The 26,806-nt window shown below is 51.8% G+C and overlaps 1 protein-coding gene across 1 annotated transcript in view; it reads left to right on the top strand.

Annotated features, from left to right (window-relative positions):
- The window catches only part of CUX1 (cut like homeobox 1), a 324,659-nt gene that overhangs the window by 238,205 nt on the left and 59,648 nt on the right, over positions 1-26,806 (top strand). The window contains exons 9-11 of the mRNA XM_052662088.1: positions 7,755-7,803; positions 17,401-17,505; positions 24,486-24,674. Of these exons, the coding sequence (XP_052518048.1) occupies positions 7,755-7,803; positions 17,401-17,505; positions 24,486-24,674 (343 nt within the window). The remainder of the gene's footprint in view (positions 1-7,754; positions 7,804-17,400; positions 17,506-24,485; positions 24,675-26,806) is intronic.

Here is a 26,806-nt window from a genome sequence, read left to right on the forward strand (position 1 = left end):
AGGTTGCAGACCAGAGGTCCTCTCCTCCAAGAGCCTCTCTCCTCCTGTTTGCAAAGCCTGCTGTCCCTCCTTCTGGGCTGTCCTGGACCCAAATTCCCTGGTGTCTTTACTTCCCTGTGCCCACCTGAGCAGGCAGTAACAGGGTCTCCCGTCGTTGAACTCCTGGGATGTATGGCGTCCATCCCTGTGGTCCCAGTAAGGTGAATGTCAGTGCCATGTGCACTACCAACCCAGGATATTTGTTTCCCCATCGGACGTGGCACATAGTAGGTGCTCTGTAAGCATCACTGAGGGCAAGCTGCCCCAACTCCACTCACACCCCTGGGCCTCAGGCTGGTGCCACCTCCTTCCTGTGCAGCCTTGCCCTGCCTGTCACACTGGACTCAGACCAGCCTTTCCTCTCCTGAGACCAAGTCCCACCTGTGTGCCTGTGTGCAGGCGGAAGAGGCCCTTTTTCTGAAGACCCTCAACCCCCATTAAGGCGATTCCAGCCCTATAGCCAAGACACATCCTCATCCCTGGCCCTCTGGCTCCTCCTCCTCTTCGTTTTCCCACCAGTTCTTATTGCATGCGGTCCAGCAAGCCCTGCTTCTGGGTTCCTCTGCCCCTTTGTGCTGGGAGCCAGGTCTGGAGACTGACCCGCCTTCCTGATGGGCCAGGTGGCAGATACAGCATCCACTGGGTGGGGCAAGCATTCACTTTACCAAGCATACTGGAACTTTTTGCTTGTTTTTAAATCAGGGAGAATGGATCTTTAGATATTTCTTCTTCTTTTGTTTTTCTTTTATTGTTTTGTTTTTTTGACTGCGTCACACAGCTTGCAAGATCTTAGTTCCCCCACCAGGGATTGAACCTTCCTCTCTTCAGTGAAAGCAAAGGGTCCTACCCCCCAGACTGCCAGGGAAGTCCCAGATATTTCTTCTTTTGATGCCTAAGAACTTTACAATCTAGAATTGAGGCTCTTGACCTGGATCCAAGAAAATACACTGACCTTTAAAGTTCGCCCCGGATGCTTTTTCAACTGCCTTGTAGATTCACTTTGCTTAAATAGCTCCTGAAGTTGCAGGTTTGTTTGGGATTAAAATATGCTCCACCCTTGCCCTGGTGCCATCCCTCAGCACTCGAGAGACTAGTGTGAAAGGAAATATACAGGGTTTCCATCGTGGATATGATTTCCCTACTGTCAGCCTTGACTGTGTCCTTTCAAGTTCCTCATAAAAAATCATGTGCCAGCCCAGAGACTACCCTGGAATGATCTGTGGGGAACTGATTGAATGAAACTGCATGTTCCAGGCCAGGTTGAAATGATCCGCAGTCTGAAGCCAGAGCAGAGCACAATGCTGCTCCGGTTAATAGTTCAGTGAAAGCTGTTTTGTCAGCTCGTAAAAAGGTGAGAGAACGTAATCTTTATAATAAATAGTTTTGCTGAGCAAACAATAACGTGCAGTTATTATGGACTTTGGAAAATAAATGATTTTAGACTAACGTCAGGCTCCAGCTCCAACCCACTGACGTGGTAGTTGAGCCTGCGAAACAAAAAGAAGGAACCCCCCCCCGCCCCGCCGCAGAATTTTGTTGACCGCCCTGCTATGAGAGCACATGCCATCTAATTCATAACTGTTCTTTTCAGATAACGTTTCCAGTTGCTTTTTTAACCCCTGGGCACTTTCATGTTACTTACTGAGGGCAGTTGGTCTGGTCGGATTCATGTTGTTGGGGAGGGAGGGGGGCAGCAGCAGCTTGGCAAGGAGTGGGTTGTACCGACTCGGTGGCAGACAAGTTATAAGACTCGACCAGCACTGACAAATCTGCCAGCGCCAAGGGCTGCACTTCACGTTTCCAGGAGCCCTGATCACGTTTTGGTACCCAGTGGGTTGTGTTTTTCATCTCACCTTTTAAAAAGCGTGCCCCCTTGGAAAGGTGCGTCGCTGAGCCTACAGACTTCTAGAGTGATCATCTGGACTTTTCCTTGCCCACTGCATCTCTGGCTCTTAGCACTGTCTCCTGTGGCTCTGGTCCCATCTAGCTCCCCTGGGCCCTGCTGTCTTCAGGGGAGCTGGTGTTGAATTCCCTGGCCCTGGAACAGCAGGGCTCAGTGTTGGCATTATCATCTGAAAGCTCTGGAAATACGAGACCTGCTCTCATAATGAAAGGTAAGGACCGCACTTGTTATCACATTCAATATTTTGGTCAGTCTAGCAGTTGCCTAGTAGCCAAAGTTAAACTGACGAGAAGATGGAAAAACTTGAAATTCATTTCCAGGGATCACTGCAGGATGCCAAAAAGACACCTTCCTGTTTAAATGTGGCTAATTTTTTTTTAATCAGTGACTTGAAATCTTTCAGAGATGATACATCGTTTTCTGGTATTAGGTATTGTAATGACCAAACAAAACCATTCACCTAGGAGGCACTCAGGCCCCCCCCCCCCCCCCAGGCCCCTAAATCTGGCTGGATCTGGATATCACTTCCCAGACCCCACAGGTCCCAGCTTTGCCGACCTAGCCTCTATGTGAAGCCAGATCGCTGAGAATACCTCTCTTTCCTAGCCCAGGCCTGTGTCTGACCTTGTCCTGACCCCATGGCCAATGGCAGTGGCCAGTCAAGGAGTGAGGGGTGGATTAAAAATAAGTGAGTGTGGGTCCCCAGACAGTCACATTTCTACCCTTAATCTCCAGAACAGAAGTTGGGGCATTTTACCAGGAGGATCACCTCCTCCTAATGCTGAAAATTAAAGGCAAAGCCCTTGGAATTTCCTGGAGGTCCAGTGGTTAGGACTTCAGGCTTCCTCTGCAGGAGGCATAGGTTTGATCCCTAGTCAGAGAACTAAGATCCTGCAAGCCACACAGCATGGAGAAAGGAAGGAAGGAATGAAAGAAAGAAAAAGGAAAGAAAGCAAGGTGCAGCTCTGGCCAAAGAGTTTTCCTGGTGGAAAGGCACTATCAGTTTATTCTGGAGACCTAGGGTCATTCCCTGCCTTTCCTTCCTTCACTCAGCAAAATGCATTGAACATTGCTGTGTGTCTTTTTTTGATTCATCCTAAGAAATACACAGCAGGTCTGCCTCTCTATGCGCCCCACCTCCCTGTGTACACTGCCAGAAAGAGTAGCTGGTAACCCCAGGAAAAACAAGGCCCCAGAAGAGGACACTCCTCTCTGGAAGGCAATCAGATGGGCCTGTCATATGAAATACGTGTAAAAAATACACTCGAGGAAACATAAAGCAAAACCCAAGGAATAATTTAATAATGGAGTGGGAATGACAGGTATGAGAGACAGAAAAACTAAACCAAGGAAACAGAGAAGAGATGGATCCCAGGCTGAGCACAGGTACAGGGGATCAAGCTGAAGAGCTGTCCAGAGGGGCAGGAGAGCATCAGTTCAGTTCAGTTCAGTTCAGTCGCTCAGTCGTGTCCGACTCTTTGCGACCCCATGAATCGCAGCACGCCAGGCCTCCCTGTCCATCACCATCTCCCGGAGTTCACTCAGACTCACGTCCATTGAGTCCGTGATGCCATCCAGCCATCTCATCCTCTGTCGTCCCCTTCTCCTCCTGCCCCCAATCCCTCCCAGCATCAGAGTCTTTTCCAATGAGTCAACTCTTCGCATGAGGTGGCCAAAGTACTGGAGTTTCAGCTTTAGCATCATTCCTTCCAAAGAAATCCCAGGGTTGATCTCCTTCAGAATGGACTGGTTGGATCTCCTTGCAGTCCAAGGGACTCCCAAGAGTCTTCTCCAACACCACAGTTCAAAAGCATCAATTCTTCAGTGCTCAGACTTCTTCACAGTCCAACTCTCACATCCTTACATGACCACTGGAAAAACCATAGCCTTGACTAGACGGGCCTTAGTCGGCAAAGTAATGTCTCTGCTTTTGAATATGCTATCTAGGTTGGTCATAACTTTTCTTCCAAGGAGTAAGCGTCTTTTAATTTCATGGCTGCAGTCACCATCTGCAGTGATTTTGGAGCCCAAAAAAATAAAGTCTGACACTGTTTCCGCTATTTTCCATGGAGTGATGGGACCAGATGCCATGATCTTCGTTTTCTGAATGTTGAGCTTTAAGCCAACTTCTTCACTCTCCTCTTTCACTTTCATCAAGAGGCTTTTTAGTTCCTCTTCACTTTCTGCCATAAGGGTGGTGTCATCTGCATATCTGAGGTTATTGATATTTCTCCCGGCAATCTTGATTCCAGCTTGTGTTTCTTCCAGTCCAGCATTTCTCATGATGTACTCTACATAGAAGTTAAATAAGCAGGGTGACAATATACAGCCTTGACGTACTCCTTTTCCTATTTGGAACCAGTCTGTTGTTCCATGTCCAGTTCTAACTGTTGCTTCCTGGCCTGCATACAGATTTCTCAAGGGGCAGGTGAGGTGGTCTGGTATTCCCATCTCTTTCAGAATTTTCCACAGTTTATTGTGATCCACATAGTCAAAGGCTTTGGCATAGTCAATAAAGCAGAAATAGATGTTCTTCTGGAGCTCTCTTTCTTTTTCCATGATCCAGCGGATGTTGGCAATTTGATCTCTGGTTCCTCTGCCTTTTCTAAAACCAGCTTGAACATCAGGAAGTTCATGGTTCACGTATTGCTGAAGCCTGGCTTGGAGAATTTTGAGCATTACTTTACTAGCATGTGAGATGAGTGCAATTATGTGGTAGTTTGAGCATTCTTTGGCATCAGTTCAGTTCAGTTGCTCAGTCGTGTCCGACTCTTTGCAACCCCATGAATCGCAGCACGCCAGGCCTCCCTGTCCATCACCATCTCCCAGAGTTCACTCAGACTCATGTCCATCGAGTCCGTGATGCCATCCAGCCATCTCATCCTCTGTCGTCCCCTTCTCCTCCTGCCCCCAATCCCTCCCAGCATCAGAGTCTTTTCCAATGAGTCAACTCTTCACATGAGGTGGCCAAAGTACTGGAGCTTCAGCTTCAGCTTCAGCATCAGTCCTTCCAAAGAAATCCCAGGGTTGATCTCCTTCAGAATGGACTGGTTGGATCTCCTTGCAGTCCAAGGGACTCCCAAGAGTCTTCTCCAACACCACAGTTCAAAAGCATCAATTCTTCGGTGCTCAGCCTTCTTCACAGTTCAACTCTCACATCCATACATGACCACAGGAAAAACCATAGCCTTGACTAGACGGACCTTAGTTGGCAAAGTAATGTCTCTGCTTTTGAATATACTATCTAGGTTGGTCACAACTTTTCTTCCAAGGAGTAAGCGTCTTTTAATTTCATGGCTGCAAAATAGGACACAGCAAATAGAGGGAAAGTTTGGACAACATGAAGGGCGGAAAGGGGTGTGCCGACAGTAGCCAGATAATGGGAGAGCCAAACTGAGCAGAAGGCTATCTAAATAACGGAGATAATTTAGCCAGAATTAAAGAGGAAGGGGCTCGTGAAGATACAACAGGAGAAATTCAGGAAACCCTCCCTGAGGCCGGTGCTCAGAATCTCTGCTTCCCCAGCCCCAGCCGTTCCCCATCCACCTGCTGGGTCCTGCAGCCACCAGCTCCCCAACATGCTCCAGAGAGAACGGAGACAGGGCCCCTGGAGGTCTTACTTCGGGTGCTCAGCAGCCAAGCGTTTCTGTCTGCCTCTTGTAAACGCAGCCCCGGCAGACTTTACAGGAGCCGCATCTGCCCACACCTGTCCTGTGGCCAGGGAGCTTGTGGGTGTCTCGAAACATTCATGGACCAAGTGAGTGAGTGTCCAAATGATGCCAGCAGCTGGCGGGCTGGGTGAGTGGCCGCGTGGATCTGGACTTGGTGAATAAGTAGTGAATAACTGATTTAAGTTCAAAGCTGCATTTATAAGTAGTGATTTGCCTTAGGAGAAGGTTGTTGACTTTTCATTGTCTCACATACACAATGAAGTCTGTGCTCCATCAGCAGGGGGTCTAGACAGGTTTCCATTCTGACCATCAAGTCCCCTTTTCTGCCACTAGCAGATCTTAACACTTTCCATGATGGTTTTACCCTCCGGAGTCACAGCAGTTTCTCTCTAATATCCTGAAGGTTTCTTTTTGAAATGGTGCAAGGAGATGTTTCACAATTGAAGCCACCCCAAGCCTACCCCTAGCCCCCAGCATTTCCCTGCGGGGCTCCAGTTTGAGTGTTTGTCTTAGAGACACTGCCTCCTTCACCAAGTTGCCCTAAAAATAGCTTCATTTAACCAGACCATTTGATGAGGTGTTTCAGACTTTTCTCTGATGAGTCTGAAAGCAGCATACTGTTTCAAACAGATACCATGATCTGTGAACCTGATCACCAGCGTCTGATACCTTGTTCAGAGTTGATGAGATTGCCTGGAATCGAAGGGCACGCCTAAAGGCTGGGAAAGCCTCAGGGCCACAGGAGGGAACACACGATGCAGCAGATAGCTAAAACAGACCGGCCAGGGCCTGAGTGGCTCGTCCCACTCTCCGTATTAAGGGTAGGCGGTTAGGACCAGAGAAGCAGGTTTGAAGAACAGAAGAACCCTGGAGTCAGCCTGTCCGGGCTCCCCGACCTGCCCCAGCGGGTAGACTGGCTGACCAGCCCATCACTGGAGGGACCAGCTGCGTTCAGGACCCTGACCATTGGCTTAACACCAAGCCCTGTGCCAGCAGGGATGAGGGTGGAGGAGACATATACTGGTGGGGAGACTGTGCTGCCTCCTGAGATGGCGCCACTGGCAGGGTTGGGGGAGGGGTGAAAGTAGGAGACGAGGTTCCCAGAGGTGGAGGGTGACAGGACAGGCAGTATAGGTCCAGGCTACACAGGGGTCCATATGTGGTGAGACAAGTTGGAGCAGAGGTCTGTGGATGGGGGCCAAGAGCCTCGATGCAGAAGGACAGCCAAGGGAGGCCAGCAGCCAAGCCGTCCAGTGGGGAGGGGTGGGCCTGAGTCCTGCAGGTCCCCACAGGGCATGGAGTGAGGCAGCCCCAGCCGGAGGAGGCCTGTGCTGTTTGTTCCATCCCCTTTCACGGAGGGTACTGAACCTCTCACAGGTAGCAGTCTTGACCTTGACCTCCTTGCTGGGGCCACCATTGGGACCTGTCTGGGGCAGCGACTCCCCTGGGAGTTCTGTTCAAACCTGAGACAAACTTTTGGAATTGTCCTTCTCAGTAGAACTCTGAGCATGGTTCCTCTCTCTCTCATGATGTTGTATGTTGGAAACATATATGTGCCTTCAAATTACTCAAGAAAGGACTTTCAGAACCGGGGGCGGGGGGGAAAGCACCTGGCAACTCCCTGTGTGTGAGCAGGCTCGGAGGTGGGGTGTGGCGGTGACTCAGCTGGTTCGTGGTGCCGCCAGCAGAGCCCCCATCCTGCATCCCCAGCCTCTCCCCACCTCCCCCACCTGTCCATGGTTCTCTCAGTCCTGGCAAACTTCTACTCATCCTTCAAAACCCAGCTCCCACATCACCTCCTCTGAGACCTTCCTGATTCCCTCCGCCAAGGAGGATCCATCTCTGACTCCTCTGTTTCTCCAGAGCTCTCTGTTCAGGGCTCTGTTCAGGGCTCTCGGCAGGAGCCACTGTCTCCCCAAGGAGACTGGGTGCCCCTCAGGAGCACGCCGGCTCTTTCCCTCGACGTAAGCCCACCTCCTTCCAGCAGGCATCAGTGTCCCCTCGCAGGTCTGCAGGCCCCCCACCCCGACACTGGCCTGGCCTGTGTGCCCACGGGCCACGCTGCCACGTTGGGAACAGTGGTGGCCCCTGAGCCTGCCTCACCCATTGACTAACCTGCTCTCTCCCTCTCACCTCCCCAGGGCCGACGAAATTGAAATGATCATGACGGACCTTGAAAGAGCAAACCAGGTAGGATGTTTGATGGCTTCAGACATAAAATCACAAAAGCATGGCCCGCTCTGTCCTCATGGAAGAGGCTTCTCTCCAAGTCAGGAAGCCAGTTCGTCTTGCATTTTTCACATACACCTATCAAAGTTGATGCTTTTTCTGATGCCATGAGCTATACACAAGAAGTCCCAGGTGTGATTTCCTTGGGAAAGTCTCTGATACGGTCCCTGCATCCCAGGCATCCCATGGTGATGCTTTTTCTCCTCCTTCATCCATCTCTTAAGTCTCTACACTGTTCCCGTGAGAGCTGTTATGCAGCAGAGTTTATACCAACACATTAACCCTGCAGCAAAGTCTGTGCCTCCACCTTCTAATGGGTTGAGCCACTTTCTCTGGAGAAGGCTTCCAGCCAACGGGCCCTCTCAGCTGATTCTTAGTCGTCACAGTGCTTTGTGGAAAGCACCCCCAGCACTGTGTCCCACACAGAATAGGCACCCAGTACCCTAGAAACAGGGCTTCCCAGGCAGTGCTAGTTGCGAAGAACCCACCTGCCAATGCAGGAGACATAAGAGACACGGGTTCGGTACCTGGGTCGAGAAGATCCTCTGGAGGAGGACATGGCAACCCACTCCAATGTTCTTGCCTGGAGAACCCAGTGGGCAGAGGAGCCTGATGGGCTACAGTCCATGGGGTCACAAAGACTCGGGCACAACTGAAGAGACTTGGCAGGCACGCACGCACACATCCCGTGGCTGTAAATACGGAGCTGCCACCCTGCCGAGCCCGGCCCTTCCCCAAGAACTCTGCAGAAGAGGAAAACATTTTGCTTCAGCAAATGGTGTTACTGCTTTGAAAAGGAAGGGGTCTCCTTGTTTTATTTTATTCTAGTCTATTTTTTAGTGGAGAGAAACAGCCAGAGCTGGGTTAGGTTTCTCAGCCCCAGAAGGCCACGCACGGGCAGTAGTGGCCTCTCCCCACTTAGTTCTACAGCCGGGCCGCCCCACGCACAGAGAAGCTTAGAGTAGCCCCAAGAGGATGAAAATCCTTCTCGAATCTGCAGTCTCAGCTCTCTGCCTTTTGAGGGTCCCACAGCGTGACTGCCTCCCAGCTGGCATTCCTAACCCCTTGGCAGACATTCAGGAAAGAGCATCCCTGTTTGATCTTTAGCTCATGAAAATACTCTGAACTCTGACTGAAATGTGACAGCCAGTTTATGCAGGAGAACGGTCATGGGGCATCTGGGTTCCTTTCTCCTTTCTGAGGGTCCTAGGCCTGATCCATGTCAGGTGCTCAGTAGAGACACCTGGACTGCATCACCCCAGGTAGCATCTTTAAAGTAATTCAATTAAATGTATTTACTTACTGGCCATACCACACATCATGAGATCTTAGTTCCCTGACCAGGGATCGAACCCATGTTCCCTGCATCAAAAGTGCAGAGTTTTAAGCACTAGACTGCCAGGGAAGTCCCAGGTAGCGTGTTTGTGTGGCAACTTTGCTGGTCACAAGGAGAAGAGCTGACCATTCTTGAGTAACTTGTCTTGTGCCTGGCTCTGTTCTGAGCACTTCACATGAACCGAGCCCTTTAAACCTCACCGGTTTCCACCAAGATCAGTGTGGTTATGACTCCCATTTTACAAATAAGCAAACTGAGGTCAGCAGCCGGTCTGTTGTAGAGTCAGGCCTGGAACCTATGCGCTTCACCACACTCAGAAACAGGGCTGGAGTCCAAGGACTCATTTTGCCTTTCTTTCAAATTCTCAAAAACACCCATTCCGCTCCGTGCCCTAAAGCACTACTTCTGCTCCAGTTCACAAAGGTGCCTAAGCATTTATTTACCTTGATTTACTATAAACTAATTTACTTTGGCCCCTTTGTTCTTATTCAAGTAGCACCGCTCAACTTTGCAGAGACCATACTTGTTAAGCTTCCCTGTCACAGGACTGTCATTCACATTCCTCAAATTTCCACCCATCCACTCTCTCCCCCTGGCCAATCCTGGGCCAGCGCCCCTTCTGAAGGCACTCTGGGGTAAGTTCTGTTTGTTAGATAACCCAATTCTGTGCATATCAAGTGCTCAGGTTCTAATTAGTCTGCAGGTACTAAGCATATTTGGCAGAGGTGACACTTTTCTCAAAATGCCGAAGGCCCTGGGTGGCTATGGGTCCTTGGAGGTGCCAGGCAGGACCCTGCAGAAGGTGCCGCTTCCAAGGTGGCAGTTTGCTCAGGTCCCAGCTCGGTACTTCCTGGCTGTGTGGGCTTGGATAAGTCTCTTCACTGCTTATATTTCTTTAAAAAAGAAAAGAAAAGGATGAACTTTGCAGACCTTATGCCAAGGAAAATTAATCCAGTCACACACAAAAAGAAAACAAATACTATGTGATTCCTCCTATATGAGGTCCCTGCTGCTGCTGCTACTGCTGCTGCTAAATCGCTTCAGTCGTGTCCGACTCTGTGCGACCTCATAGACGGCAGCCCACCAGGCTCCCCCGTCCCTGGGATTCTCCACGCAAGAACACTGGAGTGGGTTGCCATTGCCTTCTCCAATGCATGAAAGTGAAAAGTGAAAGTGAAGTCACTCAGTCATGTCCGACTCTCAGTGATCCCATGGACTGCAGCCCACCAGGCTCCTCCGTCCATGGCACTTTCCAGAGTACTGGAGTGGGGTGCTATTGCCTTCTCCAATATGAGGTCCCCACAGTCATCAAATTCATAGAGACAATAGAAGGGTGGGTATCAGGGGCTGGGGGAATGGGGAATTATAGTGTTTAATAGGGTCAGGCTTTCAGTTCTGCAAGATAAAAAGTTTTAGAGATGGTTGCCCAGCAATGCGAACATGCTTAACACTACTATAAAATCCATACTTAAAAATTATTAAGATGGTGTATTATATGTGATTGTATTTTACCATAATTTAATCTTTTTAATTTAAAAAAGAAACTTGTTAATGTTCGAGAGAATGGGAGGAAGGGAGGCAAGTGCAGGCAGACCTCAGAGAGATTTCGGGTTTGGGGCCACTGCAGCAGAGCCGGTATCACAGTGCAAGTCACTCAAATGTTTCAGCTTCCTAGTACATGTAAAAGTTATGTTTATGCTGCACTGCAAGTCCGCTAAGTGTGCAATAGCAGTATGTCTGAGCAAACAATGAACATACATACCTTAATTTTAAAAGAAAGCTATTGGAAAAACACTGCCAGTGGACTTGCTCCAACACAGGGTTGCCACCAACCTTCAATTTGTAAAAAGCAGTGTTTGGAATAATAAAGAGAAGCGTGATAAAAGGAGGTCTGCTTGCACTTCCTTTGCAGGATTATTTGTAGAATTAGAGGTAAAATGCCCGGAAGTGGAGGGCTTCCTGCATGGCTCAGTGGCAGAAGAATCTGCTTGCCAGTGCAGGAGGCATGGGCTCTATCCCTGAAGTCAGGAAGATCCCCTGGATGAGGGGATGTCAACCCATTCCATCCAGTATTCTTGCCTGGGAAATATCATGGACAGAGAAGCCTGGCAGGTTACAGTCCATGGGGTCACAAAGAAATGGACATGACTGAGCATGCATGCACACATGCCTGGAAGTGAGTGCCTTAATTCATGCTCTATAGTTGCTAACATACCCAGGTTCACAGGGAGAATTCCAAAGTCCCACCCTAGGGGAGTACCAGCACGGTGAGGGTATGGGGAGGTATAGGAGAGCCTAACCAGCCACTCAGGGCGAGTTCATAGCCGGATGTGGCTGCCAAAGGAGATTAATGCAACCTCAGGCTGCATTAACAGAAATAGTCTCTGGAATGAAGGAGGTGATGATTCAGCACCCATCGGTAGCAATTAGTCCTTGCTCAGGGAATTGTCATTTGTCCTAGAAACCTGGAAGGAAGGCAGGCATTCAGGGAGTGCTTTCAGGGTCCACTCCATGGCCAGGATGGGGAAGGGACCCGCACAGGAGGGAAACCAGGAGGTTCGGGGACATCTTTATTCTTTGGGGAGCAGAGAAAGAAAACAGGGGGACTTGACACATGGGGAACTTGGGATGTTAAGAGATTAGAAAGGGGAACGCCTAGGGTGGTGACTGTGGATTCTGGCCTTGCAGGTCTCCAGGACTGGCCACGGAAGGGGTTGGGCTTTGTCATGGCTGCAGGCAGAGGCTAATGGGGGGGGGAGCTCCCCTCATCCCATGCAGAGAAGCTTGTTCTCAGCAATGAGTCGCCAGAGGTGCCTGGAGCTGCTTTCTACAGGAGTGAGCTCCCCGTCAACGGAGCTATGTGAGCAGATGTGGGCCAGACTTCGCTGAGCGTGTGAGGTGGAGGATCCAGACACAGAGCAAACAGAAAGTGCTTGGACTCAATGACTCAGCGGGTTGACAAGGGTGACTCAACGAGGAGAAAAACTTCCCGGGTAGACAGGGAGGAGGGCACCCAGGAAGGCAAGGAAGTACTCAAGGGTTCCAGGCTGTTCCAAAAAGCCACTTTGGGGACGTGGGCCCAGAGGAAGGGGTCCAGCCGGGTTTAGGGCACAGGGGAGCAGCACAGGCAGGACTGAGACACCGGATCTGAGTTCTAGAGGGATTGCTCTGGCTACACAGCGGAAAGTGGAGGGGCGTGAAAGGACCGGAAGCCAGGAGAGCAGTGAGCAGCTGCTGAGATGGATCAGGGCAGGGATGTGCGGCCGGCTCGGCGCCCCCAGCGACAAGGCAGAGGCGGAAGCGGGCGGGAGGAGGGGCACCGGGAGCTGCACCAGGGCGGGCACAGCCAGACATCTGGTTCTGTGGCTTTCCCATCAGGGGAGAGCCCCAGGAGGAGCAATTTACTAGTTCATTGGCATGTAACATTATTTTTGCACTGGGTTTATAGTCAAAACGTTCTACTGAGACCTGAAGCTCTATTTTATAGCTAAAGTACTTCTGTTTCTAGTGAGGAAAAGTGAAAGAGAATCAGCACCAGGCGATTAGGAGCCGGGTTTATTTACACCTATTTGTTCAACCTTGAGATGCTTGTATTAATACTGTCTTTACTGGTGACTGTTAACGTGGGACTTCCCAGGTGGCTCAGCAGTAAAGAATCCGCCTGCAGTGCAGGGGATGCAGGTTTGATCCCTGGGTCGGGAAGATCCCCTGGAGAAGGAAATGGCAGCCCACCCCAGTATTCTTGCCTGGGAAGTTCCATGGACAGAGGAACCTGGCAGACTACAGTCCAAGGGGTCACAAAGAGTCAGACACGACTTACAGACTAAAAACAACAGAAAGTTCAGAGCTCTGGGGGCAGGAGGAGGTAGGGAAATTTGCTCTTCTGGCTTTTCTGAAATCATGACTCAGCAGTCAGCGGACTGTGACAGTCTAAGTTTATGGGAGTGGAGTGGCATTGTGGGAGGTCCAGCTTTCAGCCTAGCTGACCCTTGAGAGGAGAAATTCAAATCAATATCCATCGAATCCCCCAGAAACACAGGCAGGGAGCCTGAACGGGACTCCAGCCACTGAACGGGGCCAGCTTGGGACACATGGCAATTAATCTCTCTGTGGACTTTTCTGACCTTCCTCCAACAGCATCACTGAAGCAGGGCCACCTCTGGCCCTAGCTGTGCCCCACAGCACTGGGTGGTGCTGCTTTGGAAGGGCGACCTGAAGTTAGCTGTGTGCTTTCCAGAGCGGTGGCATCTGTTCCCTTGCGAAGTCGATTGCTGGTCTTTGTAGTCTTGCTCCCCTTTCTCTTCCTCGAGAGTCCAGGGCCTGGAGGGAAGCAGGTCGAGGGGTCATCCCCGAGGAGACCTTGCCTTCTCCCATAAACGGTCCAAAGGTGTTATTTGTACTCGAGGAATATGGCGGCCAGGAGACCATCCCCCGAAGATGTCCTCCACAACCTGCGGGTATGTTCATTTACTTGCAGAGCAGAGTCAAGCCTGTTAATCTGCTGACCTTGAGGTGTGAGAGTCCCTGGGATTATACAGGTGGGCCCTCCCTCCGTTGTCCCCAGGGTTCTCAGAGGCAGAGAGGGAAGCAGAGGGGTCAGAGTGAGGGGATGCGAGAATTCGGTTGGCCACTGCGGATGCTGAAGGCCACAGTGAGGAAGGGACCACAAGCCAAGGAATGCGGGCATCCTCTACAAGCTGGAAACAGCCAGAACGCAGATCCTCCCCTGGAGGTTCAGGAAGGGCACAGCCCTGCTAGCACCTTGATCTTACCCCAGTGAACCCCGTAGCAGATGCCTGACTCAGAACTGTGACGTGATCAACCTGTGGGACGTGATAAACTCAGTGTGTGGGAGTTTACTCCAGCAGCCTTCAGAAGGTCCCGCAGCGGGGACAGCCTTCCCTCAGGCCACGTTCCCAGCCACTCCCGTGGCTGCCGCATCCCTGGAGGGATTTGCTCAGCTCCGGTGTCCCTGAGCCTGGGTTTCCATGGCCACACGTATAAAAGGGACAAGCAACAAAGCCTGGGGCCAGGTTGAGCAGAAGGCTAGATCAGAGACACACCGCCTCCAGCACCACTGTCAACCATATAAAACCAGGGACCTCAAGGCCACACCTTAAATGGGTAAATGGGAAAGCCTGCCCGACAGGGGAGGTGGGGAGGATTCCCTCATGCCCCAGCCTTGCTTCTAAGGGAGAAGGAAACACACCCCTTGAGAGAACTCTGGAGCACAGCCACCTTGCCCTGGGCCCAGGGCTCATGTTCCACACTGAGCCAAGACCGGTGTCACCCGCCCCCGCCCCCCACCCCCGCCTCAGGCTGCAGCCGCCCCAGCCAGTGTCATCTGTGCGGAATCCTCACTGCCCTGTGCTGGCTTGACTAACAGAATTCTTGAAACAAAGTGCCCACAGCAAATGAAGTGTCCTGGCTTCCTGGTCCCGGACGGTGAGGAAAGCTAGAGCTTCACCTAAGACGAGCTTCAGTCTCTAGTAATCTTCCCCTGAGACTTTTTAAGATTTTAAATGTTAAAAAACTATCCTCATTTTAAAGATAAGGAAAGAACAAATGCCACCCGAGGCAGCCCATGCCAGGAGGCCAAAATCATAGTACTCATCCTTCCTCACTGGACACCTCTCAACCTGCGGTGGGCGCCGCTAGGCACCCAGCTTGTGTTATCTCCCTGGTCCCCAGGCATCCTGCAGGGCAGCCCTATCTACCTCTATGGACAGAGTCACTACCACAATGCACAGCAAAACCCTCATTCGTTCACATGCTCCCTGCCCCCTGCCCACCCCCATTTACTTTCCATGTGCTTCCAGCATTTGCCCTCACTTCTCAGAAAAGGACAGAGAGTAAGAAACAGCCAGCGGATCTCTCAGGAGGACAGCCCAGGTTTGGCCAGGCTCTGTCCTCACCGTGGGGGGCCATTGAATCACATCCACAGTGCCGCCAGCTCGGGAGCCCGGGCTCGGCCCCAGCCCCGGCCCTGCCTCTGCAGGGAGGACGAGGAGGCCGCTGTCTGTGGGGACAAGGAGCTGGGTGTCTCCTGCACCCATGGCCCCAGAAACCAGCCCCAGAGCCCACCCCTTCTCGTCGTTGGTTCCAGTTCGAGAAACGAAGCTTCATCCGGTTGAAGTGTGGTCATGGGGTGAACGGGCGACCCCAGAAACAAGTGATGTCAAGGAGCCAACCCAGCACAGCACCCCTTCCTTCCACCTCAGCCGCTAACGGCGGGGCTACATCTACAGCTACAGAGGCTCACTGACCGCAGCAGCTCCTGGCCTCCACTCTCTCCTCCACAGGCTCTGGGGCCTGTTTTGATTTCCAGTTGTTCTGCTTTGTGCGGGATAAGCCGCAGAGCCATGGAGATTTTATGCCCAAAAGTGTAACTGATGAGACAGACAAGAGTAAACTTCTCAGTGTGTGCGTGGGCTCAGTCGTGTCCGACTCTTTGCAACCCCATGGACTGTAGCCCACCAGGCTCCTCTGTCCATAGAATTCTCCAGGCAAGAATACTAGAGTGGGTTGCCATTTCCTCCTCCAGAACCTTTTCAGGAACTTGACTCGAGTATTAGAAAACACATGGCATGGCCCATCTGGAAACAGACTCAGGGGGAAGTCTTTTTCACCAGAGGGGAGACTTTCCTGCAGTTATCGTCACCCATGAGCCCCCCACCCACCAGCATCTTGGCCACACTGGTCATATCGCTGCCTTTCCTGACACAGGCGCCTCAAGACATTTTGCAACAGAGGGTGGGAGGCAGCTGCTCAAGCACAGACAGGCCTGGCCAGGCGCCGTGGGAATTAGATGGAGTGCAATTCCAAGAGCTCCTGGAGCAGCGTGGCAGGCAGCCTCCAGCACCACCCTGGGTGGGAGTAGCCGCTGTTAGAAATACCCTAGTTTGTCTGGATGCCGGGCAGACCGGGCCACACTGCCCTCGCAGGACCGCTCGAGGCTGCCAAACCCCATCCTCATACATCTAGACAGATCAGCAAGTACTGGGCAGGATAACTTTGTACTTCTCTTTTCAAAAATTCTTTCTTAGCAATTAGTAGGTACACACTGTCACACCACGAAATAAAACGCACGAAATAGCCTTACCCAGCCAGGCTGTTCTCGCTCGTCTTTTCTGTGAGCAGAATGTACGACTGGTAGAAAGAAGCAGCGATCACACCTCAGACCACGTGCCCAACGTCAATTAGCAACTGCTTCCCCGCTGTCTTTGTGTCTCGTCTCAGTCATAACTGTCAAATCGGGATAAGCCCATCAACAAGGCACTCTGGACAAGTGACCTTCCGGGCGTTAATCCTTGAAAAGTCCCTGGGAGGGAAAGAGTCTTCCCATTTTACAGATGGGACGGTGGAGGCTTGGCGAGCTGAACTATGTAACCTGTCCTCATCCCTTGGTTCCAAAGGCCCAGCTCCTGCCCACTGCACCATGGTGCCCTGTTAGGTGACAAGCATGGGAGTGACTGTTCTCGCCAGCCAGTGGGACATCCTGGTTAGCTGTCCGGGGCACTGGTGTCCTTGTCCAAGAATTACAGCAAATGACAGAAGTGTCCACTTGTTTCTCCTGCAGCCTCCTCCCCACAGGCACCTCTGTTCATCCTCACCCGTCAAGCAATGCCTCGTTGGCCTGGCTGGCTGGAAATGACCAGCCTCGGCGTTAGCTTGGTTGGGTGAAGGGTTAAATATGTTGAAATAAGTGTGGTCCTCACAAAAGAAGTGGCATTTACACCCCGTCCATTTATGGAAATACTTGCTAGAGGAAAACAACCACAACATTGTGCGTGTTTTCAGGAGGAGAATGGCCAGTGTGTCTTTAATTCACTGTTTACCCGTGAGAATTACTCCCAGGAGTAATCCTGCAATAAAATCTTCTTGGTCTATGAGAATAGAAAGAAATTGAATCAAAAGACTCCATTTCCACTTGTATTTATTCAGTCTGGGAAATTCAGTGGGCCGGAGCACTAGTATCAGCAGGGGATTCCTTGCTCCTAGCGTTAAATTACTGTCATAATCGCTCAATTATTTCTTCCTTGTACTGTTTAAAATAAAAATCCATCACATTCTCTGTGTTTTTTTTTCTAGCATTTATTAGGTTGAGTGTTTAGGAAAATCAATTATAGTCAGTCAGGCATGAATTGATGAATGTTCTTGTAATAATTGTCAGTTGTTAAACCGAATGTACTTTCTCTTTCCACCCTTTTCATTTCCTTCAGAGGGCAGAGGTGGCTCAAAGAGAGGCAGAGACCTTGAGGGAGCAGCTCTCGTCGGCCAACCACTCTCTCCAGCTGGCCTCCCAGATCCAGAAGGCGCCGGACGTGGTGGGTAGCCCAGCCCTGCAGGGACTCTATCGCCCTGCATCCACACCTCTGTGTTACGGCCACTTTCTCCTTTGGCTTTAGAACATCCCTTTGGCGGGGATAATATTTGAAATAGTCCCGCTGTCTCGATGGAGTATTCTTGTGGCAGTCTGGGGGTGGAAACTGTTTGAGTCAGAGGAGGAGCTTTACTGGTGGTGCGTCGGTGCTCGTGGTCAGGGTGACGCCACCCAGTGGAGAGTCCGCAGAGAGCATCTTCCTGGTTACGCTGGTTGCGGGTTGCAGGGGAGGTGGCGCTCCCAAGCTGAAGGCTTAACAACACTGCAACACTGCACAGGAAGCTTGGACATTTGGTCTTCTTCTGGACTTGTGTTTCCAGAGTGAAAAGTGCTTCATGATGGGGGTGGGCAGAGAAGGCAATGGCACCCCACTCCAGTACTCTTGCCTGGAAAATCTCATGGATGGAGGAGCCTGGTGGGCTGCAGTCCATGGGGTCGCTAAGAGTCGGACACGACTGAGTGACTTCACTTTCACTTTTCACTTTCATGCATTGGAGAAGGCAATGGCAACCCACTCCAGTGTTCTTGCGTGGAGAATCCCAGGGACAGGGGAGCCTGGTGGGCTGCCGTCTATGGGGTCACACAGAGTCAGACACAACTGAAGCGACTTAGCAGCAGCAGCATGGGGGTACGGGTGGGGAACAGGGGAGGTGATCACGCAGCAACCCACTCTGAGTTTGTGTGATAGTCCTGACCTTGCCCAGTGTGCAACTGAATTTCCCAGGCACACACCTCTCAGTCCTCTGCCTCTTGATTTTCCTAAGATTAATGGAAACTACTTTTAGCTGGAACTTTCCCAGCTCAATCAGCAGCTTTGAACTGTCGGATTCCAGACTCTTCAGTGCCGTGCGATGACCACGGACCCTGGAGCCAAACCCCTGGGTTCCAACCCCAGCTCTGCAGTTTATCTGCTGTGCGACTTGGGGCAAATGGCTTAACCTCCCTGAGTCTCACTGGCACCATCCGTAAAACGGGTTTTCACAAGGTTTCTGGAAATTACTCTGAGTGAGGCCAGTCCCGCCACATAATCTGTCCTCTGACAGCCAACCTGAGTGGCGAGCCTTCTGTGGTCAGCATCAGTGCTCTGGTCCAGGAGCCCCAGTTTCCAAGCCAGCTGCATCACTAGTTCTCGTCCAGTGCTGTGAACTCAGGTGGTAACACTTACCAGGCCTGAGTTTCCTGGCATGCAGAGTAAGGAGGAAGTGATCCTGAGGACCCCTCAGCTTTGACGGCCTGTGATGGGTGAATCACACTTGTCGGTGTCCTTTTATTAATTTATTTTTTCTTAAGTGTTGTTTTTTGTTTTCCTTTTCTGACTTGGACTAGTTTCAAAGTTTTCATTGACTTTGTTACAACACTGCTTCTGTTGTTTTTAATGTTCTGGTTTTTTGGCCACAAGGCATGTGGGATCTTAGGTCCCCAACCAGGGATTGAACCCACACCCTCTGCACTGGGAGCGAAAGTCTTAGCCCCTGGACCACCAGGGAAGTCCCTGTCCTTTTACTTAACAGAGAGTTGGAGAGCCCTTGCTGTGAGCCAGGACCCGCAGTGGATACTGGGAGAGCCAAGAAGGACGAGTGAGGCCCTCCCCAGAGAGAGGATGGTCCGGTGGGAGACGTCCTGCTATAATAAGGTGGCACATCACTCTGACAGCGTCTCTACCACCAGGCCATGAAGCGGGCATTGTCATTTCTTTATATAGATGAGGAAATGGAAGCTCCCTGGACGTAAACCCCTCGTCCCAGAATGTTCGGCCCCAGTGTCCAAGCCAGGGCTTGAATGGGGGCCATCTCTGCCCCAGACCAGAGCTTTAAAATTATTCCCCAGGAACAGATCCAAAGCAAAGCTTTAGTGTGAGGACCCCTTGTAAGACGAGATTTTTGTTTTCTCTCTTTAAGTTCACATTTAACTAAAACGTGACTTAAGCATTTCAGGATACAGAGAAAAGTTTTCCATTTAAGGCACCATCACAGCCTTTGTATTTAGTGGACTCCGGTATTAATTTTGTCCAAAACGTCCCCTCATCCAAGTTCACCTGGATGGGACCCAGCCCCACGGCCATGGCAGGAGGAAGCTGTCGAGGATGGCGTCTACACGGCTTCTCATGGCCTCTGTGGTCGCTTGGGGTCCTTGAGAGAAGGCCATGCATCCTGTGTCCACACGGGGCCCCTGAGCTACAAGTTGTGATTGAGAGGGTTTCTGGCACCATCCTGGACTGTAACAACCAAAACATTTCGGAAGGAAATGAGTGTTTGTGCAGGTAGAGTAAGTTGTGGATCCTCGGGTGCTTAAACACTTCATCATCGGCTAAGTGCGGTGTTTACATGGCACTGCTTCAGTCTCCCGCTAGCAACCCTGCCAGGGCTCCTCTCAGGGGTGCGTTCCCACGTAGCTCGGCAGCTCCAGCCCCAGCCAGTCGGGGAGCGAATGAGCAAACATAGGAAACCGGGCCAGCGGCACAAAGTCTGTTAGGCTTGGCTGGCAGAACCCAGCAGAGAAACAGTCAAGGCTATAGATCCAGCAAAAGCCAAAGATCCCGGGCCACTGGGGTCTTGGTGGAATCGCCAGTTCCAGAAGGCACTGCTCCGCCCGCGTGAGGGGCCGTGCAGGACTCCTAATGGTCATCTCATTTCTGCCTCACGACGCCGCGGTCGTTAGAGGACAGTTTGGTTGCCTTCATTCGGTACGTGAGGAAACAGGCTCAGAAGAGTTAAGTCATCTGCCCAAGGTCACACAGCTAGAAAATGACCAAGTTGAAATGTGAGCCCAAGGTTGTCTTGTTCTGAAGTCCACCCCTTCTTCCACCTCCATCCAGCCACCCTGGCTTCTTGCGCACTCAAGGAGAAAGGAGATACGCAGGCTCTTTGGCAAGTATTTACAGGAAAATACTAGTTCGGGGTTCTGAAGCCCCACACCAGGCCATTTTCAACCTAAATGCCTGTCCATCAGGTGAACGTACTGGATGGAGTCCGCCTACATTGCCACTTGGCATTGGCAGGAATAGCAGGTTGATGAGGAGGAAGGGAAACTGAGCTTCCCGGTCCCTCGGCCCTCCTCAGAGAGGTCAGCCTAGACTCCAAGCGTTTGCCTCGCAGGCTGGGGTCCTGGCCCACCATCACTGCACGTCAGGTTTCCCGCATGTTGAGTAACACTGGTGTATCTTTTTCATATTTCACCTGAAAATGGCTGCAGGGTAGCAGAGATCATTATCTGGCTCTTCTGTCCAGTCTTGGTGTTCTGGTCTCTGTGGGAGGATTTATGTGACCTGCGAGAGTCCACACAAGCAGGTTGGCAGGCAGGCAAACAGTTCCCAGGGACAAACTTTAACAGGTGCTCCCTCAGCCACTGCTGCTTCTGCATTCATTCTCCCCTTTGAAAACACACCCCCACCCCCAAGTCCCAGCACCCGGAGGGACATAGGCCCTTATATGTGAAGCCTGGAGCCTGGGCAAGTCCCCCAAGACAGACTCCCGGGACCCCATGCTGGTTCTCACAGGGGCCTGTTGTCTGGCTGAGGGAAGTCAGTTTCTGTCCTTCCACGGTTTGTCCGAGCCAGGGTCCTGACCCTGGACCCCATCCATGTCACTGGGGAGTCCCTGGGCCCTACCCCAGGCCCCTGAACCACAGCTGCCAGGGCAGGGGCTAGACCTCATGTGTTTGTTAAAGCCCCCAAGGGATTTGGGCTTTCCTGGTGGCTTAGTGGTAAAGAATCTGCCTGCAGTGCAGATGAGGGTTCAATCCCTGGGTCAGGAAGATAGCCTGGAGAAAGAAATGGCAACCCACTCCAGTATTCTTGTCTGGAGAATCCCATGAACCAAAGAACCTGATGGGCTACAGTCCATAAGGTCACAAAGAGTCAGACACGATTAGTGATTAAACAACAACCAAGGGATTTGGGTGTGGCTAAGTCAAGGCCTAGACAGACACAAGGGAGGCAGTGGTCCTGGTCCCCTGAGTCCACGTTTCTCAGTAATAATCTCAACTGATTAATCTCAGTTATTTCTGATTATTACTGAATTGCCAGATGCCAGCCTCCTGTAGTTTTCCATGCCTCCCCAACCCTGTCCCACCATCTCCTTTGAGCTGGTGCCCACAGACCAGCAGGCCACACCTCCATCACCCAGGTGTAGGCCTCTCCTCCACCCGCAGCCCCTGGTCTACTCCCAGGCCCTTGTCCAGCTCTCCCTCCATTTCCCACTGTGTCTACACAATGGGACGACAGGATGCCCTTGTGCTGGAGATGGGAGTGAACACATTCAGGTGCAGAGGAGGGTGGTGTTTTCTATCCTAATTCCAAGGTCCCATTGCTTTAGGGTGTATTACCTCATCTCATCTCACTTAGTTTATGTGAGACACGAATTATGTTTGCTATGTTACGAATAAGCACTCTGTGGCTGTTCCTGAATTAACCAGCATGCCTACATTCTCGTGGTCGAGTTGTGGGCCAAGACAGGCTGGGCCCCCGGAGTTGAGTGGCCAGCCATCCCCTGGGACATCCTGTCCCCTGCCCCCATCCTGGGTCCAGGGCCACACTGAGAGCTGCTGTTTTTACACATGTCTTCTGAGCCCCTCGTCCCTGATGTGGTGACCTGCACTCACCCATTGAAAACCCCAGATCACTTTCCAGTTTGCCTTACAGATTCCCTCCCTAAGAGCACTTTCGCAGTCTCTGTGGCTGCCATTCCTCATCCCCGGAAGACTGGTAAATAAGTCCAGTTAGAGACCATGGCGCAGCCTGCCCCCACCACGTGGCCAGCCTCCCTGTGTCACTGTCATTGCCTCCCCCTGCTAAGTCCAGGCCCCCTGGCCGCCCTCCCGAGTGGTCACTTTCAGGTACCAAGAGACTCGGTCCTCTTCGAGGTGGCCTCTCAGCGTCGGTCACCCCTTCCTTGCGCCCTGCTCCCTGCCTCTCCCACCCTGTCCCACCTGTGGCGTCCATGCCCAGAGACAGAGCCCCCCTTCTTCCCACGGGCTCGCCCGTCCACCCACACCCTCCCTCCATCCGCAGGCCCCTCTGCTGTCCTCGCTGCTGGGAGGACCTCTCTGCAGTCCCTTGGCTCCTGACTTCAGTTCCTGCCCATGTTGTCTAAGGGCAGAGCTTCCTAAATTCTCTGTGGTTAAGGACGCTTTTATTTGTTTTGTTTTGTTTCTAATTTCCAATCTGTTGCAGACTGTTTTACAAAAGACAATAAAAACATCACAGCAAAATCAGATTGCTGTAAAAAGTTTCTAAACGCTTATTCTCCATTTCTGCGCTTGTCTCACTGTGTACCGGCCATGGTTTATGAATTGGCACCAGTCCGTGGAGCACAGTCTGAACAGAACTGGTCTGGACAGCGTGTGCCTCTTTAATAAGTTGGCGAGAGAATGCTCGCTGGGGCCCCAGGGCCACGGGCAGATCTGCCAGAAGTCAGAGGAAGTGAAGGGCTTACTTTACAACGTCATGCAGACCAGAGACACGGCCCACAAAGCTTCACATTCTTACATGGTAAAGGCCTTAGTTTCCTGGGAGGGAGATAGGTAACATTATTTCCCTCGTGATCGGCTGTCCCCAGAAGTGAGAACCCTGTGACAGGCACGTCACATGTGGGATGGCATGGCCGTCCCTGCCACCTGGGGCTGAAGCTGCCATAGTTTCCTGCCCTGGTTTAGGTCAGACCATGGCGTGCAGCAGTGCATTTCCAGGGGCCGGGGTGGTGGCAGGGATGGTGGCATTCTAGACCGCAGTCTGAGCCACCCCTGGGTCTCTGCTGTCAGAGGGACCAAGCCATCCTGCCCGCCCCATCCCGCCCCATCAGGCATGCCCAGAAGTGCTCCGCCCCGCAGACAAGCTCCCAGAATTATTCAGGAGCTACAGTTACTTTTAAAAGCTGACAAAAGTCCTGCTCTCCTACTTGAGAAATGGAGTTATGGATTTGACTTTTAAAAAAGATCTTCTCCCTGTTTTGCATATTTTCTAAAATGAGCAAATTTGAGGAGTGGGGAGTAAGGTTTTTAAAACAGCAATTATCAAAAGAATTCATAAGCAAAAGAACCCCAAATAATGCATCTTCCACATCATTTACCTTTTTTATAAAATGCCAGCTCTGAGAATCAACTTGTCAAATGATATCTCAGCTTCTAAATAATACAGTAATGAAGCAAAAGGATATTGAATCTCATCTTGTGGTAGAAAAATCTGAATTCTGTGGAACATTCCAGAAGCCATCCTCAGAGCCTTCCCCTCTGGCATCCCCAGCCATCATCAGCAGGGCCGTTTCCATCACCTCCTTCAGGTCTTTGCTCAAAAGTCACCATCTCAATGAGGCTTCTCCTGACATATTAACCCCAAACGCCCCGTCGCTGCTTCAGTTTTTTCATGGCACTTATCACCATCCGACACACTCCATGCTGCTAATAAGCGTATTTAAGGCGTGTTGATAGCTCAGTTGGTAAAGAATCTGCCTGCAATGCAGGAGACCCCGGTTCGATTCCTGGGTCGGAAGATCCGCTGGAGAAGGGAAAGGCTACCCACTCCGGTATTCTGGCCTGGAGAATTCCATGGACTGTATAATGGGGTCACAAAGAGTCGGACACAACTGGTCGACTTTCACCTTCAGGCCCACCCTGCCCTGCCCCATGGGGCAGGACTTCTGTCCTGTTGTCCTCTGCCATGTGCCTGGTACACGGTGGGTATTCAGTAAATGGTTGTTGAACAGACAAATCCAGGCAGCAGCTCCCAGGCAGGTGGGAAGGTGGTGGGGGCAGGGCGATGGGCAGGGCGGGTCCAAGCAGAGGCACAAGGTGCTGCCATCTCATCCGCATCACCGTCCACATCCTTCCCGCCGCCTGCTTTTCACCTCAACCAGCCGCCGGCACCGCCAACCAGCCCCACACGCCCATCCAAAGCCGGAGCGGTTTTGTCATCCCCTTTGTCCTCCGCAGGAGCAGGCCATAGAGGTGCTGACCCGCTCCAGCCTGGAAGCTGAGTTGGCCGCCAAGGAGCGGGAGATCGCCCAGCTGGTGGAGGACGTGCAGAGACTCCAGGCCAACCTCAGCAAGCTGCGCGAGAACTCAGCCAGCCAGATCTCCCAGCTCGAGCAGCAGCTGAGCGCCAAGAACAGCACCCTCAAGGTAAGGGCACCAGAGGGCTGGGAGGGAGCCGGGGGGCATGCACGCGTGCACACACCACCTCCCTCCGCACGCGGTCCCAGGAGACACAGGGTGTCTGGCTCCCCACCAGTACCCTGAGCTCTTCAACGGACACGTCACCCCGTGTAATGACCATGGCAGGGTGCCTCACCTCAAAGCCATCTCATAGTTGTCTGTAACGATGATGGCTACAATTCCTTCTCCTTTATCTCGGTCAAGCTCCAGCCATCAGCCTGAGTCTCCCTCCACTGAGGACAGCAGAAGGAGGCATGAGGTTTCCCTGGACTCGCCTCCTCTCAGAAGCTCCATTAGGCTCTTGTTTGGAGAACTCCGTGTCCTGACTGACAGCAGGCAAGGCAGCCTTGACCCCTGTGAGGTGGCCGGAAGCAGAGTCCTAAAGCCCAAGGCAGCGAGGCAGGACGGGCTTTGACCCGGGTGGCACGTCCCTGCCAGTCAGCCATCCTCTCATGCCGCCCATGGTAGAAACCCCCATCCTGGGGGCCCGCCCCCCCCGCAGCACCTCCTTGTCCTCCAAGGACTCAGAGGCTGTTTGTGCTGGACCTGAGGCTGTGAGCTCACTGGCCTGGGCCGGAGTGCCGTCAGGGTGCAGCTGACATAGTCGTCCAGCTCTGCCGGCCTCCCCTGGCTCCTAGAGGAGGCTGCCCCAAGAGGACCCAGCCCGCTGGCACCCAGCCCTCCCTGTGCCCAAACAAAAAGAACGCCAAGGGTTCGCTGCCGGCAAGTCACCACCAAGCCCTCGGGGCCCTGCTCCCGACCTGCAGGGCTGTTTTCTGACCCTCCGGCCTGTGCCAGAAGCCGGGGCCCAGAGCCCCCACGATTGGCCCTTGATCGCCCACCTGCAGTCCTCAGCTGTCTAGCCAAAAACTACATCCTCTTGGGGCATCTCATACATATGTGTCCCAAATTCAGAACCCAGAACCTTCTACATTGCATTTTTTAAATTATACTTATCTAAGGTATGTCCAATCTGTTGAAGTTAGCATAATTTGGAGGTGGTCCTGGCACCCTAGACTCACACCTCAGAGCCAGCAAGGACTCCTCAGTGGGATCTTATTCGACGATGAAGACACAGGACCGGTGAGGGCACAGGCACGATCTCTGCCATCCCCCCCACCCTCCCCGTCCGCCTGCTAGGCGCCCCCACCTCCACTCAGCGCCCATTCGTGACGGGCATGAATGGATAAGCGACCGACGGCCAATTATAGTCCCTGTGCACAATAGAAAGTGGATCATAGTTAATTGTAAAAAAAAGTCAGGAAAACTTTCTCTTATGTAAAGTAATTATAGAATGTGGTTAGGCCCCATTTTGATATTTTCTAAGTTGAGATTTTTTTTTTTTTTTTTTTCTCAACTCATGACCATGTTTCTGAGGCAGCACTTAGTCCCCAGCAAGTCTGTCCTCTTGGCAGCTCGCTAGCGTGACCTTGCTGGCACCAGGGCAGCCACGGTTCACCCTCACTAGACCCTTCTCTGCCTCTTTGGGTTTCTCATCCACCGCCTGAGAAACTTCCCGGTGCCCAGGCCCCTCCAAGGACACGGACTTGCCAGGACGGGGAGATGGTTGAGGCCGGGGAGCCCCAACCGGGGCATTCAACTCACTGGTGTTGCGTGTCCTCTCATCAGCTAGCACAGCGATAACCGTGCCCACTTTTTATTTCCAGAGTCAGTGTCACTCTCTCGTGCTAACAGCCGTTTCTGACCCCAGCAGAAGCACAGCTATCAGATAATTCTCCTTCCCCTCCTTTGTTAACAGCCAAAGGGCGCGACTCAAGTCCGTGATGCGTTTGACTACATGAGAGCTGTAGACCCTACCGTTTTATTACAGAGCAATTTCTTCCGAATCAGTTAAGGTTTTAATGTTTGCCTTCACCAAAAATGAAACGCAGTTTCACAAATTAATGTTCTTTACCCGTATCTTGGGGGAATTCTTTAATACTGTGCAGTTAATGAAACAATTCGGCAATACTTCTTCCAAAATTATTACTCCCCTATCTTCATCTGATCTAATAATCAAAACATATCCTCTAGTAACAAGACTTCTCTGATTTTAATTATCTTAACCCCTAGTCGCCAGGAGCAAAGCTCTCCCTGAT

The sequence above is a fragment of the Budorcas taxicolor genome, chromosome 2 (assembly GCF_023091745.1).
Source record: "Budorcas taxicolor isolate Tak-1 chromosome 2, Takin1.1, whole genome shotgun sequence".
Taxonomy (NCBI): Eukaryota; Metazoa; Chordata; class Mammalia; order Artiodactyla; family Bovidae; genus Budorcas; species Budorcas taxicolor.